This window comes from Castor canadensis, chromosome 4 (genome assembly GCF_047511655.1).
Source record: "Castor canadensis chromosome 4, mCasCan1.hap1v2, whole genome shotgun sequence".
In the NCBI taxonomy this organism is placed as follows: Eukaryota; Metazoa; Chordata; class Mammalia; order Rodentia; family Castoridae; genus Castor; species Castor canadensis.
This window is the reverse complement of record NC_133389.1, coordinates 152,168,436-152,182,015: the sequence shown is the minus strand read 5'-3', so window position 1 is coordinate 152,182,015 and position 13,580 is coordinate 152,168,436. Positions and strand designations below refer to the sequence as shown.

At 43.4% G+C, this 13,580-nt stretch overlaps 1 protein-coding gene and 1 long non-coding RNA gene across 8 annotated transcripts in view; one reads left to right on the top strand and one right to left on the bottom strand.

Moving 5' to 3' along the window:
* Positions 1–13,580, top strand: part of LOC141422618 (uncharacterized) — a 123,340-nt gene that overhangs the window by 33,018 nt on the left and 76,742 nt on the right. The gene's annotated exons all lie outside the window — the stretch shown is intronic.
* Kiaa2012 (KIAA2012 ortholog) overlaps positions 1–13,580 on the bottom strand; it is a 110,953-nt gene that overhangs the window by 81,364 nt on the left and 16,009 nt on the right. For 3 of the 7 annotated variants that reach the window (XM_074071428.1, XM_074071430.1, XM_074071429.1), the window contains exons 3-7: positions 10,555–10,714; positions 8,269–8,424; positions 4,444–4,586; positions 3,045–3,228; positions 2,287–2,429 (exon numbers count right to left, since the gene is read on the bottom strand). In XM_074071428.1, the coding sequence (XP_073927529.1) occupies positions 2,287–2,429; positions 3,045–3,228; positions 4,444–4,586; positions 8,269–8,424; positions 10,555–10,714 (786 nt within the window). The remainder of the gene's footprint in view (positions 1–2,286; positions 2,430–3,044; positions 3,229–4,443; positions 4,587–8,268; positions 8,425–10,554; positions 10,715–13,580) is intronic. The other 4 variants (XM_074071432.1, XM_074071433.1, XM_074071434.1 and 1 more) reach the window with 3 other exon arrangements.

Genomic DNA, 13,580 nt, shown 5'->3' with positions numbered 1-13,580 from the left:
AGGCTTATTTCTATGATTTCGTGTATGTGTGTGGGGTAGTGCAGATCAAACCCAGGGCAAGGACTCAAAGCCTAAACTACACCCCCAGCCTTGGCTGTTTGAGATAGGGTCTTGCTATGTAACTCCAGCTGGCCTTGAACTTGGTATGTAGCCCACATCTCAAACTCATGATCCTTCTGCTCTAACTCTTGAGTGCTGGAATTACAGGCATGAGCCACCATACCTGGCATCTATGATATTTTTTGAAGACTAGACTCTCATTAGAGTTTACTACCCTATATGGCCCCTAGCAGAAAATCCACACTTCTGCAATATGAACATAGATGAAAAAGAGTCACTATGTGTCAGACTCAACAACAAAATTGATCCAGTTTTTTTCTGTCCCCCTCAAACACATACACACACACACACACACACACATACTATACATATTTGAGTGAGAGATACAGAAAGGGTAGTAGAGGCTTCTGTTTTCAATTATTCAGATGTTGCTGAAAATTTTACTTTTAGTTTGCAACTTTTAGCTATAAAGTTGGCTCTATGAAATGTATATGGTGCTGAGTTTTGGAGTGTTTGAGTTCACAGGAGGAAAAATAAAAAATATTCTCTTTTTTTTCAGTGCTCAAAAGAAAAAAAATGATCAGAAACACACAAAAGAAACACACAAAATATACATGCTTAGAGTTGATTGAGGAAGGAAATTCTACCCAATTTTTGCAGGGTAATATTTATAATTTTGAAATATTAAGAAAATGATTAACCAAACACATGCACATAGAAGCTTTATGTTCCTGGAGACCTTTCCTGTCCAGCTGCCAGCAGCCCACCAACTGCCTTTTTTTGAATACTGACCTTGTGCATTTTGTTAGACAAGGATTGCATTGAGAAATCTGTGTGGAAACTCAAATTATTTGTGTGAGGTATGGCTGACAAGCCAAGACTTAATTTCTTTATTCTAATTAGAAATTTACACAGACTTTTAATACAGTGGAAAATATTGCTTTCCTCTGTTAAGTAGAATACATGGGTGGAGGAAAGGGACTCCTTTCCTCTGAGCCTGGTTCAGCTCTGGACCTCTCTAAGGGAGAAGATATTCTTGACTTCTGAAGTGAATCAATACATTTGTAAATTTACCCTATATTTTGCAAAGGTAACAACAGAACCTCAATAGAGCAAGCTACTGCTAGAGTAAGTTCTCCAGCATTCTGAGTTTGAAGTGGGTCAGTTGCTTATAGAACCACCACCTCGTAATGGGACAAAGTATTCTGAATGTAAATATACAGGGACTCCTTAGGCCTTTGGTGACCCTGACAGCTCAGGCCTATTTACTCCAGGTTCAGAGGAACCTGGGAAGATAGAGACCCTTCTGGTGAGGATTTCAGAAAGGTTTAGGTCAGCACAGACACAAGAAGTGTGAGAAAATCCTGAACTGACTGAAAACAGCAACTGTCAATGGCACCTAAACCAACTGGGGTGCCCATGACTCCTTCAGGGCCACTTCAGATGTTGGGAATCCTCACAATTAGTTAACATTACAGTAGTTCCCAGGGGGGCATGAGATACTTTCCTAAAAGTGCATCCTCTCTTCTCATCCTTTAGCCAGCCCTATGAGGTCAGCATCATTATCTGACATACAGATAAGGTCACTGTGACTTAGTGGGCGAGTGACCTGTTGATGTTCATAAACTGCTACAGGACAGAACATTCTGGAACACCTGAATGCTTTTAAACCACCAAAGACCCTTATAGAATTGTAAGGCAGGACCAAATCAGAGACAGCATTCTTTTTTTATTTTTTGGCGGTACCAGGGTTTGAACTCAGGGCCTCATGCTTGCTAGGTGGGTGCTCTATCTCTTGAGCCACTCTGCCAGCCCCAGAAGGCATTCTTGACTTCTGAAAGGAGTTGATACATTTACAAATTTACCCTACACTTTGCAAAGGTGACAAACAAAGAGCCACCGCCACTGGATTCAAAGTCCTCCAGCATTTGAATTTGAAGTGGGTCAATTGCTTACAAGCTCAAATTCTGTCCTTACTTGTTTATTGAGAACCCCTGCCCTCTAACAGAACAAAGGACTCTGTTGCCTTCAGAGAGAGTGTTGCAATTATGCTTTAAGGCATAATTGGGGGCTGCTGAGATTCCTCAAACCTCATGATTTTCAACATTAAGCTGCTATGACTTTATTCCAGCTCTCCTTGATGAGTTCAGATGCTAGAGGAGCTGGTTCTCTGTTGAGATATTCCTTTGAGTCACCTGTTTCTAGATTGGGATTGAACACACACACCTTTTTTTTCTTTGCTTTCCCAAGGGTGTTTTGCTCTAAGCCAGTGGCAGTTGCTATAGGAGGGAAAAGGCATCTTTCAGCAGGAGGCTCCTGTGACAAGTGGCCACCTCTGGCCTTGTAGGGTTTCATGTTCCCTTGTTTGTCTGTAGAAACAGGTGGAAATGAGAGCTTGTTAGCTGTAGGTGTGAAGATCAGCAGTTGACTTTCAACATCATTTTTGGCTGATGAGAATTAAGTCAGGGAGAGTGCTGGGCACTGGGACTGCCATAGATTTGGGCAAGACAGGATCAGGGGGCCCTAGTCTTATTATCTGGGTTCTGGCTGGCTGGGTCAGGTGATGGAGAGAGTAATAACAATAATAATGAATATGTATTGAGCACTAAATATGGGAAGAGAATTATGCAGTGTTTCACATCTATAAACTCAATCCCCACAAAAGTCTTGTGGGGTTATTATTATCTCCATTCTACAGAGGAGGAACGTGAACCTCAGCAAAATAAATAATTTGCCCAAGATCACAGCTAGTAAGTGGGGGATAATTAGAACCCAGACATTCTGATTAGAGAATTTGTGTGGTTAGGTGATAGGCAAAGAGGAGCGTGATGGAGTCTCATTCCCACATCCAGCTGGAGTCTGGCTGTTATTTTTCTAAGGTGGGTGGCACAAGGAAGTGACATTTGGCACACCTGTATTCTCAAATGAACTCTGAACCAAATTAGGTTTACCCAGATAAATGAGCAAGACATTTGACTTCTTACCACTGAGATCTGCCTTTCTGTTGGGGAAGGTGCCTCCATAGAATGTAATGTGGGATTTGTCACTGAGGAGCCATGAATGACCAATGCGGGCCTGCCCGAGGGCCTTTCTGGAGGTTAGTTGTGTCTTTCCATTGTGGCTTTCCTCTGAAGTGTGTGTACAAAGGTGTTTCTCTACTGATGTGTCCTAGGGAACAGACAGATACACGGTCCTGTAAATAGGCTGTCACAAAGGAACAAAGCAACTTCCTGTAACAGTCAGCCCTTGTGGCTACTTCTGGGTCCAAGGATGAAATTTCTTTTGCAGGCTGGAAAGACAAACAAGGTCATAATAGCAAGCTCTCTAATGCTGTTTATTACCATGGAACATTTTGTTATTGATGATGGAAAGAATGGCATGTAACTATGCCTGACTTGTAGTACTTTCTTGCAAAGAAAAAAATTAAAAATTTTAAAAAATAAAAAATGAATTTAATAATTTCCTTCTTTCCTTCCTTCCTTTCTTCTTCCTTCCCTCTCTCCTTCCCTCCCTCCATTTTCTTCCCTCCCTCCCTCCCTTCCTTCTATTTATTTATTTATTGTTGTGCTGAGGTTTGAACTCAGGGTCTTGTGCTTGCTTGGCAGGTACTCCACCATCCGCACTTCCTTTATTCATTGTAAAATAGCTCTCCTTTCCCCCCTTCCACTGTGTGCTCTTTTTCCCTTTTCTTTTCTCCTTGATATGTGACCTTGTTAGTCAAACAATTTATTCAGGGTGGGAGCAGATACAGTCTGTATTGCTCTGAACAATTGTTACTGCAGCACACACACACACACACACACACACACACACACTTTAAAGTTTAGAAAACATTTTCACACTTTAACTCATTTAATCCTTGCAGTAACCTTGTGACATATATGTACACAGCTCCATTTTGTACAACAGTTCACTCAGGGTCAAAATCAGTAAGCTTCTTGGACAAGTTTATCACAATTAAGAAGCAGCCTTATCAGACCAAGTCTAAGGCCAAGAGCTCTTGTTTTCTAAACAAGACTCCAGCTGCTTGGATGGGGTAAGGAGCCAGGGAGTTCTGTAACTTGGAAAACCTGGAGTGAAACAGAGTAAGCTAGTGACCTTACCACAGGACTTCTCAAAGCGCTTCATGTCCACACGTACACTGTGACTTTCTGGGAGGAGGATACATATGCAGCATTTCCCAAATGCTTTTGTCTACAGAACTCTTTTTTTTCAAGGAGCATCTGACAGAGCTAGGGTTCCCTAGGTGACAATCTGGGAGAGAGTGATTAAAGGTTCAAAGCACTTCTTCTCTCTGGAGAATCCCAAGAAATGACAAAGGAAGGGAGAAGCCCCTCTGAAGTCAAGAACAGTGATAGAGGGAGAGTCCAACAGAAATGGTACCTCTGTCCGAATTTCATCTTCCTTCCAGGGTTGCTTTCTGAGTGGTGGCAGGTGAGTCCCCTGACTGCTATGGTTCTGGGCTACAGAGTCCTGGTCCACATGTCCACCAGCCCCAGACTGCCCTTTGTCTAGGCCCTGTTGACCTGCAAAGGTGACAGTGAGTCAGCTGGGACTTCAGAAACAGGCCGACTACTGTTGTTGCCTATAAACTGCCTCCCTTCTTGCTTCTCTGAGCAAAAGTGGTTCAGGCCCTTGCTCCTCCTACTCCTTTTTCTCCGTATTTCTGGTAGAGCCTCCACGGAAATGGCAGCTCTTGGGTGGACATATCGCTACCCAAGCGGTCAGGAGACTCAGGGTGGAGGCTTTACTTCGTGGACACCATTTCCTCATCTGTAAAACAGGGAGACTGGTTTCTTGCCCTTGCTTCCTTGCAGAGTTGTCTGGAGTTCAGATAACGATGGAGACAGCCTGCATGAAGTGCAAGGGATCATGGATGACAGTGGCATGACTATGGTGGTATGACCTGCAACCCTGCTCTGTTGTCACTGAGATGTTCAGTCTGAGCCAAGCTCTTGGGGTTCCTGGGGGGGGTCTCCTGGTTGTTCACTTGGGGGAAAACCTCAGCTGAATTCAGTGAGGTGGAATTGCAGCTTAGCTCTCTGGATTTACCCTGTGTGCAACCCTCAGAAAGGATCTGAGTCAACAGATGACTCCAGCAGAGTTAACAAATCTTTCATCGATGGTTTAAAGGGTCCTGCAGCTATTTTCATCACTTACTCAAGGTAGATTTATTACTGAAACAGTCTGGCAAAACTTCCTTGTTTGGAGCCAAGTTTTAGCAATACCTCCACTCCCAGCATGCAGCTCTATGGAACAATGTGTGGTTGTCTTTCAACCAGGGGCTCTGGAAGCCTTCAGGGGCTCTGTGTTATGTGGAGCCCTGGACTTCTGGGGAACTCCACCTTCTTCCCCTAGCCAGCCTCACCTTTTCTCCATTCTCCCAACTCTTGCCTGCCTGCATCAGACCCATCCTTGGTGTCTTGGGTCAAGAGTCAAATGCCTATGGGTGGGGCTGCTCCCTCTTTCCAGCTCTCCTTCCTCTGCCATGGCTCCCGAAATTCTCTCTGGTATGAAGAGATGCTGAGAATGTTGATAGATGAGATGCAGGCTAAGGCTCAGGTTCAGACATCTGTCCAGGGTTTAGTAGCTCAGGGAGCCTCATGGGCCTTGGGGATTCGCAATATGAGGTGCCACATTGGCTTACCCCCAAGAAGGCCTCAACTCCATACAGAGTGCAGTACTAAGGACCTTTTGGAGTGTTCTAGAATGATCCTTGGTGTCAAGCCAGACTGTAGGTCTATCCTTCCTGGTCAGATTTACCTGGCACCAGCTACACTTCCAAGGGTAGAGGAAGAGAAACTCCAGCCAAACGACCACTCGCTCAACAGTCTTACATGTCTGAGTGTCTAATTTAGTCAGGGGCATTGTGGGTAGGGGGATACAGAGAGGATATTTCTCTTTGGCCATATCTCAGGGAAACTAAATATATGACTCAATCCATGTGACAGTAAACAAGAATTTTTTTCTCAGTAAATGTCATCATTTGGCTCATGCTTAACAGAAACCAGTTTGCAAGAAAAGTAATGGAAACTCCTATTGTTGAAAGGAGACCAAAAATTAGTTTCTCTGAACCTCAAATATGGATTCATGTAATTCAAATAATGTGTATGAGGGTAGCAATTTGGAGTTTTCAGAGAGCTTTTTAACTCTGTCCTCTCTTGTGACTTTTAATGACCCAGGAAGGCATGTGGATACCATTGCTTGCATTTTACAGATGAGCAAAACTGAGGCAGGGAGCATGAGTGACCAGACCAATATCTTATTGTTGGGAGTTCTGGAGTTTTGGGCCAAGACTTTTTTTATTTCTCCTGATAAAGTATTTGGGAAAAAGAGGGAGGCTAAAGGAAGATGAAGTTAGAAACCAATGAAAGCATCAGTCAGGATCAAGTTACAGCCTCTGAGCTCCTTGTATTCCTTTAAAAGTTGATTTTTCCGGGACCCTGTGATCATGGGCAATTGGGCATTGCAATTAGTAATTATGCTTTAAAAAACAAAAGCTAGGGAGGTCTGTAATTAACATTTATTGAGCACTTACTGTGTGCCAGGTGCTGCATTATATGACTTAACTCCCACATACAGCCCTATGAAATAAAGGTGGTATGGTCATCCCCATTTATAAATGAGGAAGCTGAGGCCCAGAGAGGTCATATGGCATGGAATCTGATGCTAATAGCCACGTGCTTAATTCCTGTTCTATACTGCCTTGCCATTTTCTGCCAGATTGTGACAGCTCCTTGGTAGTAAGAAAAGTCACTGATCCCTTTAGTGTGCAGTGTTAATACCCACCCCACACACATACCACATGGAAGCACTGCAATCCACTCCCCAGTATTTTGGGATCTTAGGACATCAAAGTCTAAGGATATTAACTGGAGACAGTAGGATTTTTGAAGAGAGAGGTCATAAGGCACTGGTAAAATAGCATGGCACCTGGGGAAGGGTAGTGGGTCCCCACAGAGGGGCACTATCTAGATGGGTTCCAGTCCCCAGGACATGAATGGCTCAGAAACTTGATTTCATCAATGCCCTACAATTAAGTAGTCTCTGATTTTGACCCACAGGAGCAAAGTACATACAGACTGATGCTATAGACCAGAGTATTCACTGATAAAGAGAAAGACAATTGACTGACCCAATGTGTTTTATGTAGACAAACTATAAGTGGCCTGAGTTATGCCCAGAATTCCCTGGCTCCAGAGTCAAGACGCAAGAGAGGCATATGATTGGGATGTCTGATAGCTCCAGGCTCTGAGGACCTGCCATGTTCTTTCCTCACTCACTAGTCCAGGTTCTCTGCGTATCCTGACCAGATTCTTTCCCTAAGGACTGGGCTTAGTCTAGTATTGTAATTGTTTCTAGAAAATGTCTTCATGATTTTAGAAAAATTACCTTTGTATTATGTTGGGCTCTTATTCTTTCTTTGTCTTTTCTCAAGAGTTCTGTTACCAGCCAAGGACATATTCTTTCCCCACTGTTGCTACCCAGGTACTTCCCTCCATCCCTTTGACCAAAGAAAACTTCTGGCTCTTTTAATGCTTCATGTTCCCAAGAATAATATTGACAGGAAAAACCCCCATAGTACTGAACAGCTTACAGACAGATCACAATGATTTTTTTTGTACAACAATGAGGTAGATCTTAATGTGCCCATGACAGAAATGAGCAAGCAGAAGCTCAAAGGTTAAGTGACTTGCTCAAGATCTTACATCTAGTAAATGAGAGAACTGTCATGACAATACAGATTTCTAGCTCCAATGCCTATAATTTTGTTTTTTTTAAATTCACATGTTACTGCCAAAAAAAATCACAGGATTAAAGGATATTAGAGTGGAACAGACTTAAGAAATCATCTGAAATCTAGAATCTAGACCTGTGTGTTCAGTACAGTAGCCCCTGGCCACATGTGGCTATTTACATGTAAATTAACAAAGATTAAACAAATAAGAAACTCTGCTTCATAGCTGTAGTAGTTACATTTCAAGTGCTCACTAGACTTGTGGCTAATGGCTATTATATTGGAGAGAACATAGGCCACATTTCCTTACTTTAGAAAGTATTACTGGACGGTGCTAGTCTAGAATAACCCCCTTATTTTACAGATAAATACAATGAAACCCCGAATGCTGAGATCTTATTTTGGGGAACTCTATTTTAAGGTGTTAAAAATCCAAATATCTGAGAACTGGTCATAAAATGAACATGTACCTTGTTCAAAAGATGTTCCTTGTTGAATCCAAAATGGAGGGAAGACAGGCAAGAGATGGTATTTGCGGGGCACACCTGAAAGATCCTGATGTGGCCTGAGGCTCTTTGGCGCATTAGGTTGGCTGTCTTGGAGCAGTACAGAATCCTTGATGTGTCCTGAAGAATAGGTCAGGAGTTATTGGCAGAAGTGTGGCCACCAATCTAGATTTCTGGAGATACTACAAGTTCCCTCATTTGCACTTATCATGGCTTTGGACAGATATTAAGGAAGGCAATGAGAAAATTAGAAGGATTAAAAAAATCATATCAAGTCCGTGGAGGTTTCTCTATCCAGCATCTTGGGTGCTTTTGCTTATGTGCCACATGTGAGCTTTGTCTCCTTTGCCATTCCCAAGAACTTGGTCTCTGGTGAAAGAAACATGGCTGCTTCCTTGGAACTGGGTGGAAGGCTCATCTTGTCCTAGGAGGAGAGATCTCCTAGGTTTTTCTTTTTCTTTTTTTTCCTTGTGTACGTGTGTGTGTGTGTGTGTGTGGCAGCACTGGGATTTGAACTCAGGGCCTCACACTTGCTAGCCACTCCACGCTCTACCACTTGAGCCACTCCACCAGCCCAAGAGATGCAATGGTAGTGGGTATATCCTGTTTGCTTCTGCAGGCTCCATGATCAACAGCCTTCTCAATCTAGTCATTTTATAAGTATTTGTCAAGGGCTTACCAACGGGCTCACCCCTGTTCTAGGCAGTAGAGTAGATACAGAGGACCCAGATATGTGCCCTTTTTCTAGCACTCACAGTCTATGGGAGAAAACTCTCCTGTATCAGCTGTGTGGTCCTGAGCATCAGTGTGATTGAACGTCAGAAAATGAGCAGTTCAGTAATGTCTGGAGTTGTCAGAAAAGCCTTTGTAGAAGACATGGGCTCAAAGGGTGGGGAGGATTTATCATTGGCATGGAAAGAAGGGAGCAGAGAATATACTAGTGTCACAAAGCTCATGAGCTCTGAGATGTGAGGAGACAGAATGGCAGGGACGATCGGCCAGAGTGTGGCTTCTTACTAGAGACTCACCACTGTTCCTCCAGCTTGGGGGCTAACCTTGAAGAGGGGCTTTGGTGAGGAGTTATGACAAGGTGCTCACGAATGCAAGGGACATGTGTCTTTTTCAGACCACATATTTAGCCATATGACCTGAGACATTTCTGAAGATGTTGGGCTCCGGCTATGGGACAATGACTTGCTATGCCTTGGCCCAATCCAATGATAAACACATCTTTGGTTAAGAGGAACTTCCTCACAAGTGTTAAATGAATAGGACTATCTGTACCTGTAGGACTGCCATGAAAGTAAAACCAATTACCAGACAAGCCCACGTCATTTTCCTTTAAGTCATCACTTACTAGGGAGAGAGATGTTTTCTCTCCTTTCCCAGGGCAAACCTATAAAGCAAAAAGAAAGCCAGAATTCCTTTGGTCCTGCCTGTTTGTTGGTGCTAAAGAAATGGCAGATGGCAGAGTGGGTACTGGTACATCTTACTGCTCACCTCTTATCCTCTCCAGACTTGCCAAATAAAATATTGGGTGTCCAGTTAAATCTGAATTTCAGATAAACAATGAATGCTTTTTAAAGTAGAAGTCTGTCCCAAACATGGCAAGCTTAACTGTGGGTGTGTTACTTCCAGCAGCTCTCGCCTCCCCATTTTCACATTTAAGTCTTTGCAGAGTGCATTTGGGGTCTCTGTTCTGCAGAAAGGTGTCCATCTCACTCCTACAGGGATTGTGCTAGAGTGCTCCCATCTCTAAGAGAAGCCTTAATATTTTTGTTTACTGGAGGACCTGAGATCACCTCAGAAGGAGAGCGAGAGGTTGTTGGGAAGAATGTGGGGTACTGGGTGTAGGGAGGATCCGGTTTAGACCCTAGGTCTGCTTTTGGCTGAATGACTTTGGATAAATACTTTGCTTCTCTGGGCCTCTTTTTTTCTTCCCTTGTAAACAGTGGGGGTCAAATTGGAGGCCTGTGAATGGAGAAGGTTGGGAAGAAAGTTCTGGCTTGGTGTGGGAGTGTGAGTTGTGATGTGAGAGGGGTGAGGGGGAAGATAAGCCTTCAGACTACCCTTCCCTCTGCACATGTTGGGGGAGGGTAAAAAGGGATCGGCTACCAGGCTCAGGGACTTTGCTTTAATACAAACTTGGGCCTGAAATCCTGGTGTTTCAGGCCTTGATGGAAAACACACCTTCATACCAGAATGAGAGGTAGGGTGCCTGGGGCTCACCCCTCCCACTTCCCCACTGACCTGCACACTGGAGCCTGTATATGCTGTCAGGGGACCACATCCGCAAGAGGCCTCGGAGGTATCTCTTGGCTGAATACCCAGGATGGATCTGCCGTTGGGCCTGGCTCTCTGGCTGGCTTCGGAAGTAGAGGTACGGTTGCCAGGCTCTGTCCGGCTCCTTCTGTGGGATACCAGTCAGGAAACAGCACAGCTGCTGAGCCCCGAGCCTCCCAATGATGCAGGCTGGTTAGCACAATCCTCACTAGTAATCTAGAGAGCCCCAGGAGGTGCCAGAAGGCACCAAAAAACAGATGCCTTGACTAATGCATATAAACCAAGAACCCATGGAGCAAAACCCTGACAGGCCCCTGCAGATTTTCAGTTGGAAGGGGAAGGAGAAATGACAAATACCAGACCCCATCTTGAGACAGAGCATTACAAAAGGATAAAGCCTCAGAAGAAAACACATTATCTTGTTCAGCCTGTGGAAATCATTTCAGTCCTTTCCAAAATGGCCCTGTATGCGATGGGAAAGCCAGGATGGAAGTCAGCCTCGGCACTCAAAATTTCTAATATAAATAATGGGACAGACAAACCATGTCCACATTACAGGGAGCTGGCATATTGAAAATATCTGGCTCTGCTGCATTTCATTTCAGCTAGGGAGAGTTCCTGGGAACCTTCCTGCCAAAGTCAGTTTCATTATGCAAGGCATTGAGGGAAATGGTGAATAGCTTCTTCCACCCGACTAGGGATTTATGTTATACTAAGTACTTCCGCCTGATTGTAATTCAGTAAGGTGGACTGAATTAATATAACATTTAAATGATGCAGAAACTCAGAGAATGATTGGCTAAGCACAAGAATAGTAGACATGTGGCAGTGTGTTGACATCTCTCTTTTCCCCTTGTCCATGGCAGACATCACTAACCAATCATGGCTTTTTGTTTTTGGTGGTTCTGGGGTTAAATTCAGGACCTCATGCTTGCTAGGCAAGTGCTCTACCACTTGAGCCACTCCACCAGCCCTTTGGTTATGTTTTTTTTTCTTTCTCCTTTTATTTTATCATTTCCTTTGGTTATTTTTGAATAGGGTCTTGCATTTTTGCCTGAGTTGGCCTGGACCTTGATCCTCTTATTTACACTTCCTATCTAGCTGGGATGACAGGCATGAGCCACCATACCCAGCTATTGGTTGAGATGAGATCTCATTAACTTTTTGCCTGGGCTGGCCTCAAATTGTAATCCTCCTGATCTCTGCTTGTAGGTAGAGTAGGTAGGATTACAGGCATGTACAGGCCCCAGTCATGACATTTTTTCTTTTTTGGTAGTGGGGTTTGAACTCAGGACCTCACACTTACTAGGTAGGTGCTCTACCACTTGAGCCAGTCTACCTGCCCCCAATCATGGCATTCTTAATTGCTGATTGAACATGATCTCAGAATCCATTCTCTTTAAAATTATTTTAAATTGGGGCATAATTTATATATAATAACATGCAAACAGCTTAGATTTTTAGTTTGATAAAAGTTGGCAATTATATACATCTTTGTAATCATCACAGAAAACAAAATACAGAACATTTTCATCAACCCTGGAAATTCCATCATGCCACTTCTTCCTACCCACCAGATAAACACTTTTCTGACTTCTGAAACCACACACTAGTTTTTTCTGTTCTTTAACTTGATGTTCATGGAAATGTACATTGTATTCATTGAGGCTCCCTGAAAGTAATCCGCAGTGTTCCAGTGAGAATCAGCATGAGAGATGAAATTTACTTACCATTAAATATGAAGCAGTTCCCCAAGGCGATAATGTAGACTGGGAAGATACAGAGTACCTTACCCCATTTTCTAATGCTGTAACAATATCTGAGATTGGGTAATTTCTTACAGTTTTGGGAAGCCCAAGATTGAAGGCCTGCATCTGGTGAGGGCTTTCTTGCTGCTTCATCCCTGGCAGAAGGCAGGCACAAGAGCAAATGCATCTATGCATGCCTGAACACATATAAGAGGTGGGGGTGGGGGCAGGGTACGAATTGAACTCATCCTTTTACGAGGAACCCACTTCCGTGATAACTAACCCAATTTCATGACATTGATCTGTTACCTTGAATCACCTCTTAAAGGTCCCACTTCTTAACACTGTGTTTGGGGATTAGGTTTCAACAGGTGAACTTTGGTGGATGCATTCAAACCAAGCAGGAGGTGAAAGTTCAGCAGTTGCCAGTGGAGTCAGACCAGAATTCAGGGCTTCAAAATCCACATCAGTAATGTACAATGTAAGGCTATTCGGAATTGTACAATGAATCACCCCATACAATGAATATATACTAATAAAAATGGAAAAAAAAATCCACATCAGTGCAAAGCCTCCTGTTTTACAAGTATTTATCATCTCATCAACGGACCAGGACTTAGCACCATGAACCATCTTGATGTCAATACAAGAAAGAAAAAAAAGGTTTTGAAGCAGGTACCTCAGTGAGTGTTCCATTGAGGAAGAATGGTGAAATGGTGAGCCTAGAGTTGTTAGAATTTGTAAATCCTGACTCAACAGAGTAACACAGTAAGAAACAAAGTATATTATCTCGTATAACAAAAAGACCAAAGTTTAGAGAGTACCAGCGTTGGTTAAATCAAGTTCAATGGCTCCAACATCCTACAGGCACCAAGTTTCTTTCTACCTCTGCAAACAATCTTTCACTTCAGTCTTCCAGGACTGCGGAGCCTGAACTACTGACCTGGGAGGCCTCAAGTGAGTCCACAAAGCACAGCAAAGGAGTGGAAAGGTGAGAACTGATAAAAAAAAAAAAAAAAAAAAAAAGCCTGGGAAAGTGGCCTGAATTAAGAGCCAGGGTGTCTCAGTTCAAGGCTCATTCTGTCTTGTAGGAATTTCATGATCTTGGGCAAGTCCTGGAGCCTTTTTCAGCCTCTCTCCAAAATGGAGCTAAGAACATGGTAGAGGAAGTGGAAAGTTCATGATGTTTGGCATCAAATAACCCAAGAGAGTCAGATTTCAAAGGGTCTGTCAATCATGGGGGCA